Genomic DNA, 20,717 nt, shown 5'->3' with positions numbered 1-20,717 from the left:
CAGAACCTTAGACTTGGAGATCCTAGAACTCCCAGATTATAGATTCTCAGAATACTGGAACTTTGGAACCATCTTTGGTAGAAGCCTAGAAGCATCAAATGCGAACCTTAGAAGTCTAGAATCATATACCCTTGGGGCCATGGGGTCCTACAGTCCTAGACACACAGAACTCTGGATTATCAAATTCTAGAATACCAGACATTGAGATCCATAAAACTTAGAGCTGTCCAATTCTAGAATTCATCGGAAGAGTCAAATTCTAGAAGGGTGTGTAGAATCCTAGAATCTTGGAATCATCAGATTCTGGAGGGTTCGAAGTCCAGAATTGTAGAACTATAGAGTCACTGATATCTAGAGTTTAAGTTATCGAAAACCCTAAAACCTTGGACATCAAGGAACCTTAGCAGTCTAGACTCATAAAACTGTAGAATCATAGATGTGTCAAATTCTAGACAGTCAGACATTGAAACCTGGAATCTTAGAACTCCAAAATTAGAAAAAAAATCTAGAATCTTACAGGGATGTGCTAGTGGCATCTTGTGGGTAGAGGTCAGGGATGACCACTAAACATCTATGACGCACAGACCAGGCCCCAACAGCAAGAGATTCCCCAGCCCCAAATGTTCTAGATTCAAAGAGGGACAACCAGCCCCAAAACAGCAAAAGCAGAATCTTCCGGGCCTGGGGGTTAGGAGTTAAGGTTCAACCCTTACAGGGGACATCTCTCTCCCCTCCTACCTGTCTGCTTGTTCCCTGTCGTCATACCAGACTGCAAGTTTAACTGTCACAAGCGCTGTGCCACCCGGGTCCCTAACGACTGCTTAGGGGAAGCACTCATCAATGGAGGTGAGAGGCTGTGGGGTGAGCAGGGAAGTGGGGGGGGGGCGGTGGGACTGGGCAGAGGCCCCTCTGACGCCCTTATCCTGCTAGATGTGCCGATGGAGGAGGCCACTGATTTCAGCGAGGCTGACAAGAGCTCCCTCATGGACGAGTCTGACGACTCGGGGGTCATCCCAGGCTCCCACTCGGAAAATGCCCTCCATGCCAGTGAGGAGGAGGAAGGCGAGGGAGGCAAGGCTGAGAGGTACCTGGGGCACCCTCTGGGAAACGCCTGTCCTATCTCCACAATAGCTCGATGTTCCCTGTAAATTTTCCAGCACCCACACTTTATTTTTAAATTATACCTTTTTCCTGATTTTGTGCTCCGTTGCTCCACCGCTTGCTGGGAGCCGGCCCCTCCCCTGGCGGTCTATCTTCCCACCATTTTGGATTCACTTCTCCGCCAGTCCTACCTTTCAGAAAGTGGTTGATTTTCTGTTTCTAGAATTGCTCTTCTTCTTCTCTTCGATCTCCTGTTGGATTTGTAGGTGTTTGCAATGTTTAGATAAGCTATCTAGCTGATCTCCTGCTACCTGATGTAGTCTCAGCCTGCTACTTCTCCGCCATCTTGACTCCTCCCTGAAATTATACCTTTTTCCTAAAAAATATACATTTTTAAAATATTTAATTAATTTATTTGACACACAGAGAAAGAGATCACAAGTAGACAGAGGCAGGCAGAGAGAGGGGAAAGCAGGTTTCCCGTCTAGCAGAGAGCCCAATGCGGGGCTCCATCCCAGGACCCTGAGATCATGACCCGAGCCGAAGGCAGACGCTTAACCACCTGAGCCACCCAGGTGCCCCAAAAATGTACATTTTTTGAAAAGCTTTCATAGAAGCGGATTTTTAATTTAGAGTATATTTCTTTTTCGGAACTGCTAATCTGGTCATTCAAACGGTAGTCAAACCCTCCCGCTTCCCTGCTTTCCCGCCTCCCAGCTGCTTAGCTCCTCCCCCGGGAGGATGTCCCTGGGATCAGCTGCTGGCAGGCCTTTCCAGAAACAGTCTGTGTTGCAAAGTGACAGAGCAAAGAGTAAGAACGTAGGAATCTGCTGTATGGCATTAGGCAGGAGATTAACCTCTCTGGGCCCTCAGTTTCTTCGTCAGTAAGATGGGGATGAAAGTAGGACCTACCTTTGCGGATTGTCCTAAGGGTGAAGTGAATGATGGTCTCCAGGCTAATGACGGCACCTGTCTTGTAGGGTGATTTTCTAATTCCATTAGATCACGCGGGTCAAGTGTTTGCCGGGTTGTAAACGCTGAGCAGATGGAAAGAGAATCCTCCCCGGTACTCTGTTCTTGAGTCCCCAAAGCGTGGAGGGTGGGAGGTGATCCATTCTGGAGTATGGGGACAAATATTTGCCTTTCCGTTTCTCTTTACTTTTAATCTCATCTTTTAGATGTTTTCGCTCTTTTGGCATGTTTTAGAATAATATTAACACACTATTATTGGTATATTGTATTAATACAATAAGACATGTGTAAATGAGGGTAACCTGTGGATTGAAGCCGTCATCGATGTGTCTTTATCCTTGAATGAAAACCTTCTCAGAAGGACCATAAGGAACACCATCCCCACTCCTAGGTTAGAAGAATAAAGTTTACTGGCTTCAGCCAGTCATTACTAAGAGAAAGGAGCTGAGACTTCACCCCACGGGGCCAAGGGGGCATTGATGTGAGGAGGGTGAACAATTTCCATGGTGCATCAGTAGACACATATTGAGCACCGACTGGGTTCTAGGACTTCCAAGCACCCAGCTGTGAATCAAACCAGGAAAACTCTCTGGCCTCATAGAGCCGACACTCTAACTGGGGAGAGAGGCAGTAAACAAATGCATCCATAGCATCAGGTACTGATGACTGCTATCAAAAAATAAATAAAAATAAAGATAAATTTAAAAAAAAAAGCAATGGGAGGGGACAGAGAATGAAGATACACTGTTTTAGGGTCATTAAAGGGGGCCTCTCTGAGAAGGTGACATTTGAAGAGAACTGAAGGAGGGCCGGGGGAGGAAAGGAGACATGTGGAAGATAGTTGGTGGAAGAGCTTGCCAAGCAACGAGAGCAGCAAGTGCAAAGGCCCTGTGGTAGGGCCAAGCATGTTCCAGAAACAACACTGAGTTTGGTGTGTCTGGAGCAGAGAGGGCCAGAGGAAGGGGATGGAAGACCAGGCCGAAGGGAAGATGGATATTCAAGTCACAATAATTAGAGTTTCTTACTGATTCTACCTGACTCGAGCTGCCTGGAAGTTCAAGTTCCCTTTCTGCCAGGTCTCTCCTGAAATGTTTAGTAACAGAGTAAGAGGCTGTAAGAGTTGGATCTTGATGGACTTGGCTGGGGTGGGGGTGTTGGGAGAGGCAGCCTATTTCACAGATGAGGAAACCAAGTCTCAGAGAGGCAAACAGAAGTGCCAGGGCCACCCGAGTCCTGGTTTAGTGCAGGGATCAAGAGGTGGTTGGTTCTGGAGTTGAGCAAGTCTGTGAATCTCTCTAAGCATTTATTTCCTCTCTGTAATAATGGCACGTGCCCGATAAGGGCAATGAGGTACAGAGAGGTTGAGTCACTTGCCTAGTGTCACACAGCTGGCTCCGCAGTCACTGGGCTCAGTACTGATTAGCACTTATGGGAGGACCACTTGGTGCCAAGCATTGTGCTAAACTCCTAAGAAAGGTTTTTACCCCTTACAGCAACCCCTTTGGGTGGAGAAACGGAGGTACCATAGAGGTTAGGTGATTTGCCAGGCTGCCTGACTTCGGACCCCAGCCTTGTAATGTGGCCCTATCTAGCGTCCCCTTCCTCATGGGAAATGTGGAAACCACAGAAGTGTGGCCAAAAACAACCCACTCCTGGCGGCCCAGAAATGCTCTCTGAGGCCCCAAGTGCTTATGGGTATTTTCCACTTGTAACCTCTTGTCTCTTCCTCTCCCCCTCCCTCCCAGCTCCTTGGGGTACATCCCCCTAATGAGGGTGGTGCAGTCGGTGCGACACACGACGCGGAAATCTAGCACCACCCTGCGCGAGGGTTGGGTGGTCCATTACAGCAACAAGGACACGCTGGTGAGTGGGCGGGATGGGGCTAGGTGGGGCGGAGCTAAGGTTAGGGGCGGGGCAAACTCCTCTGTAGGAGGTGGGGCTGGGTGGGGTTAGGGGGTAGGCGGGGCCCATCTAGAGGCGGAGCTAGAATTAGAGGCGTGGGTTCTAAGGGAGAGTGGAGGGGTAGGGCAGGAATCGGGGAAGACGCGGGGCTAAGGACAACGTCAGGGGAGGCATGAGACCAAGAAGGGGGAAGCTGGAGTTAGGAGTAGGGCCGAGAAGGGCTCCAGTTCTAGAGGATGGGCTCAGGGGGTGCTGGGCCGGGCTAGAGACCTAACTGGAGGTAATTAAGTGGGGTTGTGTTATAAGGTAGGGCCCGGTGGGGCGAAGTTGGGAGGAAAGGTGGGGAGGACTTATGGTGGAGGGGCCTGGTCTGGGCAGGTAGGAGATAGGGGTGGGGCAGGTTTAGGGGCCAAGGAGTGTGGCTGGAGGCTGACCTAAAGTTGGAGAGGGGTTATGGGGCGGGGCAAGGTGGGGTGAGCTAAGGCGGGTGGGATGGATCCATTTGAGCAGGGAACGAGGCGGGGTGGGGCTGCAGTTAGGGATGGGCGGGGCCTTAGTGGAGACGGAGCTAGAATTAGAGGGGCGAGTGATGAGAGGCGGAAGGGGTGGGGCCTTCTGGGGCGGGGCTAGACTTGGAGGCGGGGTTTGACTCCGGGAAGAGCTGGAGCCCCAACCGCGCCAAGGAAGGACAACCTCACCTTCTGGAGCACCTCTCCCAACAGAGGAAGCGGCACTATTGGCGCCTGGACTGCAAGTGCATCACACTCTTCCAGAACAACACGACCAACAGATACTACAAGGTGGGCCTTGCGGCCCCCAGCTCCCCCAGACCTCCTCCCACCCCTCTCCCACGTGCTTGCCTGCTTGCATGTCATCCGCAAATGGGCCCACTTGGGCCCACCACTTTCTGGCTGGGGAACCCGGGGCGGCTTACCTCACCTCTCTGCCCTCCCGTCTGGCACCTGTAAAAGGCCTTAGTGACTAGTCCTCGCCGCAGGGCCGCTGCCCTAATTCAGCGACCAGCTCCGCGAAGCAGTTAGCTTAGGGCCGGTTTGTGTGGAGCTCGCTGTTATCATTATTACTTTATAATGAAGCACTGCATCATTTATCCGTATTCCTCACCACCCGCGATGGCCGCCGGGTGCTCTGGGCCGTCTCCTCCTGGGGCCTCGCTTCTGTGCTTCCCCCCAGCAGCCTTGTCCCAAATAGCAGCCAGAGGGGCCGAGAAAACCATCAGAATCCTCCCTTTGCCCTTAAAATAAAACTCGGAAGCCTCGGGGTTCCCTGCTCTGCAGCGGCTTCCCACGGGGTGGGGGTGGGGGTGACTGCTCAGCCTGCCCCTATTCTCGGCCATACTTAGATGCTGCCCCCTCCACGCCTCTGTCTCCTGCCTTTATAAGCTGTGTCAGTCTGTCGCTGTTTCATTCTTTCCTTACTTTAATTTTTTTTTCTCCCTTATACAAATGTGTCCTGCCCCCCTCACACACACAGTTTCTCTTCCAGCACTTTTCAAAGCATGCTCTTTTCCTTCTGCACAGACCCTGCCCCTTCTCTCCCTGTCCCCTCCCCTCCACCTGGCCCTCTCAGCCTCCTTTCTGGTCTCCTATCTCAGTCCCATCCTTTCCTGTCCACCCTCTGCACACAGCCAGACATCTCCCCCTGCCTTGCTCTAAACCCTTCCATGGCTCCCCAGAGATCTGAGACAAAGCCCAGGCTCCTCTCTGTGGCCCATGAGGCCCTTCATGGCCTAACTTCATTTGTTCTCCGAACATGGCATATCTCCTGTGTACTAGGTACCACCCATGTAATGGGAATAGAGCATATTCTTTGAACCCAAGTCTTTCCTACCTCAGGGCCTTTGCACATGCTGTTTCCACCATCCTCCGCCAGCTGGCCTCTTCTTACTTTTCTGATCTCTTGCTTCATGTAACTTCTGCCAGGAGGCCTTTTCTGACTACTCTATGCAAATATGCAAATAAGGCCCTTTCCTACTGCCACTGGATTGTGTGTGCTGTTCTGAGTAAGTGGGGAGCCCCAGGGTCTGCCTGGCATCCTCACTGATGCTGGTTCTGTATCCTGCCAGGAAATTCCACTGTCAGAAATCCTCACTGTGGAGCCCGCCCAGAATTTTAGCCTTGTGCCACCAGGCACCAACCCTCACTGCTTCGAGATTGTCACTGCCAATGTCACCTACTTTGTGGGCGAGACACCTGGTGGAGCCCCAGGGGGGCCCAGCGGGCAGGGGGCCGAAGCTGCCAGGGGCTGGGAAACAGCCATCCGCCAGGCCCTGATGCCAGTCATCCTCCAGGATGCACCCAGTGCCCCAGGCCACACACCCCACAGTAAGTCCTCCCCCCACCCCGCCCCGGACCCTGAGAGCATGGGTCTGGAAGGGATTGTGTGGGTTCCCAGGGAACGGAAGAGCCAGGGAGAAGGCTGGGAATGGGGAATGTGGCTTCTGGATTCAGCTAGCATGAGTCCAAATCTCCATTAAGCCCTAGACCTGATGTGTGGACTTGGGTATGTCACTTCCCTTTTCTGAGTCTTGTCCCAGGTGGCGACAACTCCTCCAGGTTGTGAGTTCAGGCTGCTTCATTCAGGCATTTACTGAGTGTCTTCTCTGTGCCCACCCTATGCTGGACAGTGCTGGGGACATAGTCCCCAAGACAGCCAAGACAGCCCAGGACCTGCCCTCACGGGGTTCACAGCCAGTAAGGGAGACAGATCTGTCCCCAGGCAGTGACAACCCAGAGTGACAGGGCTGGGACAGGGGACCAGAAAGCTGTGGGGGCTCTGAGGGGATAGCTGATCCAGCCTGGGTATCCGGGAGGGCTTCCTGGACGTGGCAACATCTGAGCTGAAACCAGAAAGCTGAGGAGGGCTGAGAGAGGGGATTGCAGAAGGGAAGTATTTCAAGCAGAGGCAGAAGATGATCAGAAAGTCTCAGGCTCATAATCCAGTGTGAGTGACAGATCACCCTGCATGAATGACAGATGTAATGTAGAACATGACGTGGCCCCAGGAGGGAAGTTTGAGCTGAGACTGAATGGGGAGGGTTTAATGAAGTCCAGCGGAAGGGACACACATTACTGGCAGAGGGAACAGTAAGTGCAAAGGCAGGAGATAGGAGGGGACTTGGCTGTATCTGAGGCCCGGCAAGGAGGCCAGCTGTCGGGAGGACACACAGCATGGTGGGGGTAGAAGTCAAAGAGGTAAATGAGGGACCAGTACCTGGGAGGCCATGGAAGGGGGTTGGACTTCCTCCTGGGGGCGCTGGGGAGCCATGGCAGAGTTTGGAGCAGGGGAAGGACAGACCCAGGTTTGTGCAGTGAATAGGCAAGAACAGAACAGGGGCAGAGAGACCAGAGAGGAGGACAAGGGGCCAGGCCTGGAATGGGAAGGGGGCAGATGTTCAAGCGGCAGAAGGCTCAGAACCTTGGAAATGTGTGGCTCTGGTTGGCAAGTTCGGGGGGGGGGGGGTGGAGATGTTGGAACCTGTTTGGGCTTTCCTGCTGAGAGAGCCTCAGTGTCCTCCTCTGTAAAATGGGATCAGCGTGCGTCACTTGGCCCTGAGATCTTGGGGTGCAGTGCTCAGTGAAATCGTTCATGACACTTCTCCAGCCCCCCTCGGCCTATCACGTTTACTTCTCCCACTGGCCCTACAAGGGAGCACCTGTCATTATTCCCATTCTCGAACCCGGGTGGTGTGGCTCCAGAGGCTGCCTCTGCAGTCATGGATGAAGATAATCCTGAGCCCAGGGTCCCCTCACCTCCAACTCTCCCCTCTCCCCAGGACAGGCTTCTCTGAGCATCTCCGTGTCTAACAGCCAGATCCAAGAGAACGTGGTGAGACCCTGCCCACACCCCATGGTCCCATGGATGGCCTATGCCTCCCATGCAGCCTCCTGCCCTCCCTAGTCTCCTCAGCGCCCGATCTCCATATGCCCCCTTGACCCTTCCCATCCCCGCCATGCAGGACATTGCCACCGTCTACCAGATCTTCCCGGACGAGGTACTGGGCTCTGGGCAGTTTGGAGTGGTCTATGGAGGTACGGATGCTTCCGAGCTGATCCAGAGGGGGTCCCGCGGTTCCTGGGCTCCAGACCTTCCTATCTAATTGGCTGTGTGCTCACTTCCTGTTCTGGTTGACTTGGACAGCTAGGTCCTCCAGGCAGGTGGTTGCAAGCCTCTCCTTTTCTTACTGGGAAAAGCCAATGGGCTTTCTCCTGTTCATAATAGGGAGAGGCAGGGGTGCCAGGGTGACTCAGTGGGTTAAGCCTCTGCCTTCTGCTCAGTCATGATCTCAGGGTCCTGGGATCGAGCCCCACATAGGGCTCTCTGCTCGCTGGGGAGCCTGCTTCCCCCTCTCTCTCTGCCTGCCTCTCTGTCTACTTGTGATCTCTGTGAAATAAATAAATAAAATCTTAAAAAAAAAAAAAAAAGGAGAGAGCATTCTGCACTCTGATTGGCCACAGAGCTAGTTCCTAGATTCTGATTGGTCATAAACCTAGTTTCCCACGTGTTAGATTTCCCTCAAAGCTCTTGTCTTTTACCTTTTTCATTCCACCTTTATTCCCAAGGCCTCTCGCCCCTCACATCCCTCCTGGAAACCCCACAGAGCCATTTTGATGCCTTCTGCCCACCTTTGTTCAACTATGTGTCTCTGTGGTTGGCGGGGGGGTGGGGCGGGGTTCCCTCTTACCAGGACTGGAAGGTCTTGCTCCCTTCATCCCCAGTCTCCCCTATGTCCTGCCCAGGAAAGCACCGGAAGACAGGCCGGGATGTGGCAGTAAAGGTCATTGACAAACTGCGTTTCCCCACGAAGCAGGAAAGCCAGCTCCGGAATGAAGTGGCCATTCTGCAGGTGACCGGGCTCTGGGGCCCAGCTCAGGCCCCACCTAGGAAGGACCCTCCTTTCCCACCTCCTCCCTTCAGGGGCCAACTCACCCAGGCTGGAGGTGGTCATGGAAGGCTTCCTGGAGGAGAGAACATGCATGTTGAGACTTAGGGGGTAGAAAGGTGTTCTGAGCAAAGGGACCAGCCTGTGCAAAGAAAGGTCTGGAGGTGAGAGGGAACATGAACCCTTCTAGGAATTTGAAGTTTGAGGTTACTAGATGGTTTATGTGTGGGGAGGTGGTAGGAGGTGAGGCCAGGGAGGATGCCTATGGATTTTCTCCTGAGGGTACTGGGGAGCCCTGGAAAGATTTTTAGCAAAGAAAGGACAGGGTTGGGTGTGTACTTTAAGAAGACCTCTGAAGCTGCCACCAGAGGGTGGGTGGAAAGTGGTGGGACGATAGCCTAGAACCCAGGGAGGAGGTTGGGTGGAGACCTGGAGGGTAGAAATAGGGTTAGGCTAGGCAGGGTGTGCCGGGGAGAGGGAGGAGAATTTACAACACAGAGATGCACAAAGGTCCCATTGTTCCATACTTCCGCTCCTTCCTTCTCCCTGCCTCCCCACAACCCTGGACCTTCAACAGAGCTTTATGATGTGAAGATCCTTCTAGATACCTGGTGGTGTGGGGATGTGGTTCTGTCTGAAGCCCCTTCCCCCACCCCCAGCGCCACCCCCAGGGAAGGAGCTGCTGACCCTCCGGAGACATCCTCCTCATTTGTCCTCCATCTGCTCCCGTGGCTCACCTCTGGGGTTCCAAGTTCATGGGCGACCTGGACCCTGACTGCCACCCTCCCCTCCCCACCCCTACCCCAGAGTCTGCGGCATTCCGGGATCGTGAACCTGGACTGCATGTTTGAGACACCTGAGAAGGTGTTCGTGGTGATGGAGAAGCTGCACGGGGACATGCTGGAGATGATCCTCTCCAGTGAGAAGGGCCGGCTCCCCGAGCGCCTCACCAAGTTCCTCATCACCCAGGTGCGCCCGCCCCCTGCCTCCCTGCCTGCCCCCCGCCCGCCTCCCCACCTGCCCTGCACCCAGCTCCCGCAGACACTGGCAGGAGTCCCTACTAGCAGATAATAAAAAATAGAGAGTAATAATAACAATAGAAAAAAATAATAGAACGATAATTTCAAAATAATAGAATAATAGAACAGACTGTAGAGTAATAAGAGAGTAATAACAATAGAAAATAAGAAAACAGTAAAGAGAGCAGTAGTGATAATTATATTAATAGTATAGAAAAATCAGAAATGATGATTGTATAATTTTTATTCCTTTATAGAATGAGGTTCCCTAAGGCCTGACTATATTCGTGTAGGAAAAGGGAAGGGGAGGGAGGTCTTTCTGTGGGGACCTCATTCATCCATTCCTTAGGTGGTTCACCAAGCTCTCTGTCTTCCCCTGCTCTGTTCCCAGCAGTGCTGGGGACACAGCTGTGACCAAGATAGCCCCAGGACTGGACAGCGATCACCCAGAGTGGGCGGGGTGGGGGAGGGGGATGCCAACCATGTTTTAACTCATTGTCCTGCATTGCAACTCGTGGTAGTGGCCGTGATCACTTCCGTTTTTGAGTTGGGAAAAAACGAGGCTCAGAGACTTTAAGTATCTTGTCCCAGGGTCACACAGCTGGTGGGAGCAGACCCTAGGGTCTGTCTGGGCTTTTAACTAGTAAGGTCAAACTCACTGGTGTCACCTGTGTGTCATTCTGCCTCTTACTTTCTCCACTTTAAAAGTACTTCTGGAAGACTATTCTATTTTGGTACATAGTGAGCAGAGCTGCCTCTTTTTCTTAGTTGTATCCCATGGTGGATATCACCAAATCCTGTAATTGCTGAATACAGAGGTTGTTACCACTTTTCCACCATTACAGACAACATCCGGTGAATATCTGTCCACACACATTGCTGGGCTCTGGTGGGAGAATTTCCAGAGAACACGTTTCAGATGATAGACTCTTAAGTCCAGGGAAATGTGCTCTAGGAGTTTTTTAAACATGCTGCCCAACTGTTCTCTAAAATCCTTTCGGTCTGCTCTTAACAGCAGCTAACTCTGGGTGAAATAATCAGCAGTCTTACAGGTGGAGATGTGGCTTCATTTAGCAGTTTAAAAATTATGGGTGAAAAAAAATAAAATAAAAATCATGGGTGAGGTTGAGCATATTTCCCTATGTTTATTGGCCTGTGCTTTTTATTTCCATTGCCCATTTTTCAGTTGGATTATTCTTGTTGAATTGTGAAAGCTCTTTGTATATGAGGGACACTGGATCCTTGTCATTTGTGTTGTTCAATTTTTTTTTTTTTATTCCAGTATTTGTTTTCCTTTTCATTTCATTCCTGGCTTTTATTTGCCATCAAGAGTTTAACTTTTACAATGTTAAATGTTGCCTTTTGTAGCTTCTGGGTTTTACAGCCTTCCTAGAAAGGCCTTCCCATCTGGCTTGTCCCTCACCTGATTCTGGGACTTGTTCTCTTGGATGCAAAGTCCCTTGTGCTGTGCTTCCTTTATGGAGGTCCTGCCCCCTCGCTCTCTCCAGCACTGCACCTTCATCAGGTTGACTTGTGGGGTGGGGAGAGAAGCCCACTGAGGCAGGCTCATCCAGACTTAAGGTGGGGAGAAGGAACTGCCTGCCTTCAGCAACTGGTTGATTTCTCTTTCTGGTCTTCCATCGCTCCCTCCCTTTTTGCCTCTGCTCCTCTCTCTCTCTGCAGATTTCTGCCTTCCGCCTCTTGTCTGCCCCACCCCAAGTCCTGTGCTAGGCCCTTTACCTCATGGGCTTGTTTATGCTTCACAACTGCCCTCCGAGGTAGGTATTACCAGCACCCACATTTTACAAATGAGGAGACTGAGGTGGAGGAAGGGTCCATGTCCTGCCCAAGGTCACACAGCTAGGTGGCGGTCTAGCTGAGATTTGAACAGGATCTGTCTAGCTTCCAACCAGCCCTCTTTGTTCTCCTCCTGTCCTAGTAAGGGACGTAGGTGGGTCAAAAAACAGGAAGTCGGGACGCCTGGGTGGCTCAGTGGGTTAAGCCGCTGCCTTCAGCTCGGGTCATGATCCCAGGGTCCTGGGATCGAGTCCCGCATGACCTCCTTGCTCGGCAGGGAGCCTGCGTCTCTCTCCACCTCTGCCTGCCTCTCTGCCTGCCTGTGTGCGTGCTCTCTCTCTCTCTCTCTCTCTCTCCTTTTCTCTCTGACAAATAAATAAAATATTAAAAAAAAAAAACAGGAAGTCAAGAAAAGGGGTACATACACACCATGGATCTCAGTGTCCCTGGCTGAAGCCTGAGGATTACATAGAATCAAGGAAGATCATAGTGTCCACAGAGAAAGTAGTTGGAAATTGTATCCGGATTTTTTGCTTTTTGTTTCGTAAATCAGCTCACCTTGCCACGCTAGAATACTCTTGAATTAACAGAACAGGAAAAGCTCTATCTGAAACACGCACAGGAATATGTTCATCCACAGGCCATCCCGAGGAGAGTAACAGGTACCAACAACAGAAATAGCTCATGTCATGTTTGCTCTGTGCTGGGCACTGTCCTAAACATTTTCTATGCCCCAACGCATTTAAACTTCACAGCGACCCCTGAGGATGGGTACTTTTATTACTCCTCCCCATTTTACAGGTGAGAACACTGAGACCCAGAGAGTTGAAGTGGCTTGCCCGAGGCCACGAGCTAGTGAGTGTAGAGCTGGGTTTTCCACCTGGGCAGGCCAGCTCTAGAATCCCACCCCCCACCCCCGACCAGTACTGCATTTGATAGATAACCTAGATCATGTTGGTATTTGTACTGTTTCATCTTAGAGATTTTAATGGATGAAACATACTTTTTAAAAAATGGAGTCACACAATAGTACCTTCTTAAAGGCTGCTACTTTACCAATAGCCCACCCCCATCCCCAGCTTTTAGGGTAAACTCCAGGCCCAAGGTTGGGCTCAAACTCATGATCCAGGAGGTCACAAGTCACCAGGTCTGTGGACTGAGCCAGCCAGGAACCTCACTCCTAGCTCTTTTTGGTCAGGAGCTTACCACATGCCAGAGGGTCTCCGTCTCTTCCCAAACCCACTGCTCCAGTCGAGTCTGGAATTATCCAACTTCTATCTTGGGCGTCATGGTTTTGGGGCTCCAGTGCCTCCCCTTACCCTGGGGGGCATCTTTAGGGGTGCAGAGAAGGACATGGATGCGATTTGGAGGGCTGGCGGCAGAATCTGGGGCAGGTAACTTCCTACCTTTCTTACCAGCCCCACCTCCTCCCATCAGATCCTGGTGGCTCTGAGACACCTTCACTTCAAGAACATTGTCCACTGTGACTTGAAACCGGAAAATGTGTTGCTGGCATCAGCTGACCCCTTTCCTCAGGTCAGTCGTGTCTCCCAGCTTGACTTGGGGAAGTGCAGCTAATCCTGGAGGCGGGTGGGGTTTGTATGAATCGGGATAATTGGACACAGAGACTCAAGATAACGATGGCTTAAATAAAACAGTCGCTGGTTTCACACTCTTGTAGGGTTCAGCATGAGCATTTTGAGGCTGAAAAAGCGGTTTCTTAGAGTCAGGTACTCGGCTCTGGGTGTCTTGTTCCGGCCTCTCTATGATGTTCTAGACTTCATGGTTCCTGATGGTCCCGGTCATGTGACAAGATAGCAGGAGGGAGGAGGAAAGAAACAGGTGGAGGAAATGGACACACCCCCTTCCTTCACTGAACCTGTTGAAGTTTACAAGGCTTGTCTTCTATTATCCCATTGCCAGGGCCAAGTCACGTGGTCATGGCTGGCTGCAAGGGAGGCCGGGAGATACAGTCTATTCTGCGTGGCCCTGTGGCCCATTCAATTCAAGATTTTAATTATTAAGGGTGAACAGATATTAGGGGAGAACAGATATTAGGGGACAACTGGTAATTTCTTCTATGGGTTTGTTAGGAAAACAGTTCTGATGAGCCTCAGATTGGGTGGTGAGAACGCTTCCCCCCACTCCCAGGGGCAGAACCAGAGTGGGTAGGGGTGACAGTTGTAACAGATACAGTGTATTGAGTGCCTACTATGGTTAAGGACCTATAGCTACAGGTTCTCATGTAGCCCTTCCACGTCCTGGAAAGTTTATGCTTTATGATCTGTGTCTTGCAAACACTGAGTTCATTTCATTTCAAAAGCCAGGGGTTCGTTTTAGTCAACTGAGAATTGCTGTGGAAACAACTTACATCAACCTCATGGTTTCTTTCTGCTTCTGGAAGTCGCTCAGTTGTTAGTGGCAGCCTGGGATGGAACACAGGACCATTTTTTAAATGTAAATTAATGAAAATTAAATAAAATGAAAACTAATTTGTTTTGCCACATTTGAGTGCTCAGTAGCCACAGGGAACCAGTGGCCACCATATTGGCCGGCACAGATCGCAGAGGGAAAAGCAAATGTTGATCACGTTGTCACAAAAATAGAATTACATCTGTACTGTGTTCTGTGACATGGTTCTCTGAGCTCACATAACTCTAAAGCCCATTTGGAGGGCCAGAGGAAAAAAACCACCCTGAAGAAAGAGTAGGAGTCCATTTTTTGGATGGACAAGTATTCCAGGCAGTGGGAACAGCCCTGGCAAAGACCCTCTGTAGCAAGATGATCTGTACTTTTTGGGGAGCAACTTTATTGAGATATAATTCACACACCATATAATTCACTGATTCAAAGTATACAGTTCAGGGGCACCTGGGTGACTCAGTCAGTTAAGCATCCTACTCTTGACCTCAACTCAGGTCTTGATCTCAAGAGTTGTGAGTTCAAGTCTCACATTAGGCTCCACACTAAAAAGAAAAGTGTACAATTCAGGGGCTTTTAGTGTATTCACAGAGTTGTGAAACCATCACCAAAATCAGTTTTAGAACATCTCATCACCCCCAAAACAAACCCTTGTACTCTTTAGACATCATCCTCCAAACCCACCACCCCTCATCCCGACCATGAATCGACGTCCTGTAGATTTGCCTATTCTGGGTGTTTTGTATAAGCAGCACATTCAGTTATAGCATATGCGGCCCTTTGTGACTGGCTTCTTTCATCTGAGTTCATGTTTTCAGAGTTCACTTATGTTGTAGCATTGATCAGTCCTTTCATTTCTTGTAACAGCCAAGTAATATTCCATTATAATGTCTGGAGAAAAGGGTGGATCTTTGAGAAGGAAAAGAATCTTGGGACAGGGCCGTATGGCTGTCACATTGAGTCAGTGGTTGGGTGTGGCTGTTTTTGAGAGCAGGCAACAGAGACCTGGGGCTTCAAGGGTTTGGAGAGCCAAAGTGAGCCACAGAACAGTTTTGAGCCAGGGAGGAACCGTGTATGAACAGAGATGGCCGTACAGAGGTGGCGCTGCCTATGGACTTGGTAGGAAGGTAAGCAGGACCTTGAACCCGGGTGTGGCTGGCTCCAAAGCCTGTCTGTGACCCTAGACTGCCTCCACCGTCAAGGGAAAGGTGGCCAAACACCTGTTACTGACTGCTGGCTATCATGGTCAGCAATTTGCACTCAGAGTCCCACTTAATCCCCAGGGAAGCCCCAGAGGAAGTTGCTATTAACATCCGTGATACAGATGAGGCCGCTGGGGCTGGGAGAAGTTAGCTCGCGGCCCTGAGACCAGTGAGGCTCATTCTGAGCTCCCAGCACTTTCCATGTATTCATTCATTCAATCCATACAACCACCCTTTAAGGTAGGGATTTTTCGGATCTCCGTTGTACAAAAGAGGAAATAGAGGCACAAGATGGTTAAGAGACCTGTTCAGTGTGGCGGAAATACAGGGCCAGGTGGCATTTATTAAGCGTTCATGACATACGAGGCATTTCTGGTCCCGTGAGCCTTAGATGGAGAAACTCATGTAATCCTCATGACGACCGTTTGAGGTAGGTGCTGTTTTGATCCCCCCTCCTCATACAGATGAGGAAACTGAGGCACAGAGAGTAAGTCACTGCCCAGGTTCCTCAACTAGTGAGAGGAGAAGCTCGGTTTTCTCTGAAACGCTGTGGAGGGTGTGGGGGTGCGTCGCTGGGTGCAGCCTTAACGCTCCTTCAGCCCCTCCACCCCACGCCCCCTGCAGGTGAAGCTGTGTGACTTCGGGTTTGCGCGCATCATCGGTGAGAAGTCGTTCCGGCGCTCGGTGGTGGGCACCCCTGCCTACCTGGCGCCCGAGGTGCTGCTCAACCAGGGCTACAACCGCTCGCTGGACATGTGGTCGGTGGGTGTGATCATGTACGTCAGCCTCAGCGGCACGTTCCCCTTCAACGAGGACGAGGACATCAAAGACCAGATCCAGAACGCTGCCTTCATGTACCCAGCCTGCCCCTGGAGCCGCATCTCCTCTGGAGGTGGGTCGGGGCGGGGGAAGGGGGGGAGTGGGCGGGGCCATAGAGAGGTGGGCCCTGGAAAGTCTAGGCTGTGGGGGTGGAGCCTACTGGTGGGTGGGGCCACAGGGAGGGCAGTCCTTTAAACTGTGAGGTACCTTGAACCTGGAACCGTGGGGCAGGGACTCAGGGATGTGTATGGAACTGGTCAGGCCTGGTTCCTAGTTCACAGAAAACGAATTACTCCAGAAGGACTGAGACAGGCACCTGGTGCTTTGGGGGCTGAGCGAGGTTTGGCCTGTCTAAGGTGGGACCAGGAGAGGGACTACTGGACCCGTGGAAGCCATACAGCTGAGGGTGGCCAGGGGAGGGGGCGGAGCCTTCATCCCAAGGCATGGACTGGGGCCTGGAATCTTTGGGGTTACGACCCTGAAACAGTTAGGCTCGCAAAAGCAGTGGCACCGGAGGGCAGGGTTGGGGAACAGTTGGAGAGAAGAGGTCATGTGGGGAGAAGGTTATCGAGCAGGGAAAGGCCCTGGAGGGATATGACTGCATGGAGCAGGTGGAGAGGGGGTTGACATGAGGGTTCGTGCAGCAAAAGGTGGCAGCAGTGGGCCCGAGAGAGTTAAGCACTAAGTGGTAAGAATGGATTCATTCGTACTGGAGTAATACTGGAGGTCCTCAGCGTTGTCTTTTGGGACCCGCTCAGAAGTCTCAGTAAAAGTGTGTCCGGTGTAGGAGAGTGAATTTGGTGCAGACCAACGTGTGTGAGGGTGGCCATGTGGACAAGGCCTATGCTCGGAGGGATTCACACAGTGAGGCCTTGTCCTTCAAGGCTTCTGATCAAGGAGACAGTCTCTGTGAGTGTCGGCTTGTCTTGAATGCCTGATACTTGATAATTTTCCTTTTCCTAAAGAACAGGCCTATCTCTGAGCCTCTGTAGGAAACCACTGACTACCTTCTTCTTTTTTAAAATTAATATATAATGTATTATTTGTTTCAGGGATACAGGTCTGTGATTCATCAGGCTTACACAATTCACAGCGCTCACCATAGCACATACCCTCCCCAATGTCCATCACCCAGCCACTCCATCCTTCCCAGCCCCCTCCACTCCAGGAACCCTTCTCGGTTTTTTTTTCCTGAGATTAAGAGTCTCTTGTGGTTTATCTCCCTCTCTGGTTTCGTCTTGTTTCATTTTTCCCTCCCTCTAATAATGCTTATTTTCATCTTATTTTTGTGGACATAGCAAGTGATATTTGGATTTTCATTGACTGGGGCGATATGATATTTCCATTATAAATAAATTCATTTTCCCCTTAAGGTTTTCAAGGGGAAAATGAATTTTTATTTTTTAATATTTTTTTATTTAAAGATTTTATTTGTTTATTTGATAGACAGAGGTCACAAGTAGGCAGAAGGTCAGGCAGAGAGAGGGGGGGAAGCAGGCTCCCTGCTAAGCAGAGAGCCCGATGCGGGGCTCATGAGACCATGACGTGAGCCTAAGGCAGAGGCTTACCCCACTGAGCCACCCAGGCACTCCGGAAAATGAATTTTTAAAAAGTGAAGTGATTAAAGCCAAATGTTATCGATTTTTGCTTTGATCAAATAGTGACATGGCTCAAATTCTGAAATATACAGAAGGGTCTGCAGTGAAAATCCTCTCTCACTCCTTTGTCTGCCATTCTTCCCAAAGGCATTGGCTATTACAAGTCTTTTAAATACGTGCAAGCAAATATGTGGACATATATTCTTTTATTTCCTCCTTTGACACAGGTGGTAGTGTCCTAAACATGCTGCTTTTTAACTTGCCTTGTCCTCTTCACAGTTTATCTTGGACAAATGGTTTGGCTTAAAGAAAAAAAAAATTAAGATTTTATTTATTTATTTTAGAGAGAGAGCATGTGTGAGCAGGGAGAGGGGCAGAGGGAGAGGGAGAGAGAGAATCTCAAGCCGACTCCACGCTGAGTTCAGAGCCCCATGCAGGGCTCGATCCCACAACCCTGAAATTATGACCTGAGCTGAAATCAAGAGTCAGTGGCCCAACCAACTGAGCCACCAAGGCATCCCTGGCTTAAAGGAAAACACTAAGTGAAGAATAAGACAGGTGTACCTGTGTATACCTCTGTAAGACAACACTTACGGAGGTGACATAGGAATGGGGAAACTGAGGGAGAGGCTTGGTGAAGACACGTAGGAGCTAGTGTGTGTGCAGCGTCGGGGGAGAGGTGGACAAAATGGTAATTTGATGAGGAAATGGGTGAGTGAGCAATTGGTGCAGGTAAGGCTTCCAAGCTACCTGGGCCAGTGCGGAAGGAAGGCCGGGATGGTAATATGTTGCCTGGAGTGGCCTGTTGCAGGAGGGGCGGCCCCTACCGCGCAGGGCTTGAACTGTCCGTCTCCTCCCCGCGCAGCCATTGACCTCATCAACAACCTGCTGCAGGTGAAGATGCGCAAGCGCTACAGCGTGGACAAGTCTCTCGGCCACCCCTGGTTACAGGTGATGCAGGGGGCGGGGCTTGAGAGAGGAGAGGGAGGGAGGTCTCATTGGCTGGGTTGGAGGAAGGGGTGGAACCCGATGGCTTATTGGTTCTATAGGTAGTGAAGGCTGCAGGTGCATTTTCCGTGGCTCCTATTGGCTGGGCTGTGGGAGGAGGCAGAGCTGAATGTCTATTGGCTGGGCAGTTTGCAGAGGGTGTGGCTTCACCTTCATTGATCCCGGGCCTGTCAGCTTCAGGGCAGATAACGTGGGGGCGCAGCTCAGCCGCTATGAGCCCTGCTCTACAAGCTAACCCCTGTTCTCCTGGGCCCAGGAGTACCAGACATGGCTGGACCTCCGAGAGCTGGAGGGGAAGATGGGCGAGCGGTACATCACGCACGAGAGTGACGACGCGCGCTGGGAGCAGTTCGTGGCAGAGCACCCGCTGCCCGGGCCTGGGCTGCCCGCTGATGGGGACTTCGAAGGGACCCTTCTGCCGCAGGACCATGAGATGCAGGGGCTGGCCGAGCGCATCAGTGTCCTCTGAGGCCCCATGCTCCTGTCTTGGCTGCCCCATGCTGCAGTCCTCCGGTCCCCGGAGAGCGGCCCTCTGCACCATCTCAGCGAGGAACTGTTGTAAACAGAGGTGGCTTCCTGCCCCAAATGGATGGGACACACCCTGGGAAAAGAGCATGGTGGGGGTCCGTGACGGGTCAGGGGTAGTTATTTCCAACCTGAATCCCCCAGCAATTAAACGAACTCATCTCTGGCCCTATGGCCTCGGTCTCTGGCCATACCGCACTCTCTTATCATGAGTCTGTTGTTCACCAAGAAGGAGTTCCCCTGGAAGGAGGACTGTCTGAGAAGAAGGCGGGAGGGAGGGGGGATGGGAGAGGGCTGGCGGTGGGGGAGAGGAGGCTGAAGGCGGAGGAGTTTCGGAAGGAGGACTGACTGGGGTGGGAAATCTGGAGGGAGGACTAGAAGGGGGAAGACACAAAGGGTAGCCTAAGGACAGGGAAGAGAAAAGCACAAAGAGTTGGAGATGGAAGGAGGATGCCAGGCTGGGAGGATGGGTGGAGGAACACGACTGGAGGGATGGAGAGTTTAGAGCAAAGTAATCCTGTGGCTTGCGTGATCCACTGTTTCACTCAGTGGCGTTACATCTAACATCTACTGATACATCTAACAACTACTGATAAGGACATGCCATTAGCGCAGGTCTAGTACATAGCAGAAACTCGATCCACAATATTTAATATTTTCTTTTAAATCGATGTGATGACTTCCCTACTCACCAAAGGTGCTCATTGACCAGTTCATCCATTTGTCATGGTGGGGCCTGGGTGATGCTGGGGACACGGTGGTGACTGAGATAGCCTGGATCCTACCCTCAGGGGGTTCATCATCCAGTGGAGAGACAGACTTGTCTGGGGTCAGTGATGACCCAGAGTAGGTGGGGTTGGGGTGGGGAAGTCCAGGAAGGGGGCATCCTCGAGTGAGCCAGAGGGTCGGGAAGGCGGGTCTTCCGAGCTGACCTCTCAAGCCTCATCCTGGAAGAAGGAACATCTCTCCACCTTTGAGTCCTGCCCTTCTCTTCCCCAGCTCCTCAGTGTCACCCAGACTTGTGACCCTGCAGCTGAGGGCAAGTGATTGGAGGGTGTATCTAAACAAGGTCTCTCTAAACACTCAGACTTACACACCATAAAGGCTTTCCTGAAGCCTGGAAAAACAGGCCAATGCAGGGAGCTTACTCTCTGAGGCTCCCTGCTCTATATCACCTAGTCCATCTGTGGGTTGGCTCCAGAGCTACGGCTCTGAATAAAGAAGCTCAGAGGGGTGCCTGGGTGGCTCAGTGGGTTAAGCGTCTGCCTTCAGCTCAGGTCATGATCCCAGGGTCCTGGGATCAAACCCCGAATCAGGGTCCCCACTGAAATGGGAGCCTGCTTCTCACAACATAGTTTTTTTTTTTTTTTTATTTGACAGAGATCACAAGTAGACAGAGAGGCAGGCAGAGAGAGAGAGAGAGAGAGAGAGAGAGGGAAGCAGGCTCCCTGCT

At 51.4% G+C, this 20,717-nt stretch overlaps 1 protein-coding gene across 2 annotated transcripts in view; it reads left to right on the top strand.

The window, feature by feature from the left end:
- Positions 1-19,455, top strand: part of PRKD2 (protein kinase D2) — a 31,841-nt gene extending 12,386 nt beyond the window's left edge. For both annotated transcript variants that reach the window (XM_045987915.1, XM_045987916.1), the window contains exons 7-19: positions 769-846; positions 931-1,084; positions 3,819-3,936; positions 4,698-4,775; positions 6,059-6,317; positions 7,769-7,821; positions 7,952-8,024; positions 8,733-8,839; positions 9,683-9,844; positions 13,129-13,227; positions 15,939-16,206; positions 18,597-18,682; positions 18,996-19,455. In XM_045987915.1, the coding sequence (XP_045843871.1) occupies positions 769-846; positions 931-1,084; positions 3,819-3,936; positions 4,698-4,775; positions 6,059-6,317; positions 7,769-7,821; positions 7,952-8,024; positions 8,733-8,839; positions 9,683-9,844; positions 13,129-13,227; positions 15,939-16,206; positions 18,597-18,682; positions 18,996-19,208 (1,748 nt within the window). In that variant the 3' untranslated portion in view covers positions 19,209-19,455. The remainder of the gene's footprint in view (positions 1-768; positions 847-930; positions 1,085-3,818; positions 3,937-4,697; positions 4,776-6,058; positions 6,318-7,768; positions 7,822-7,951; positions 8,025-8,732; positions 8,840-9,682; positions 9,845-13,128; positions 13,228-15,938; positions 16,207-18,596; positions 18,683-18,995) is intronic.
- Positions 19,456-20,717: the final 1,262 nt, after the last annotated feature.

Source organism: Meles meles, chromosome 19, assembly GCF_922984935.1.
Source record: "Meles meles chromosome 19, mMelMel3.1 paternal haplotype, whole genome shotgun sequence".
Taxonomy (NCBI): Eukaryota; Metazoa; Chordata; class Mammalia; order Carnivora; family Mustelidae; genus Meles; species Meles meles.
Note: the sequence above shows the minus strand (reverse complement) of the source record. Positions and strands in the feature narration are given on the sequence as shown.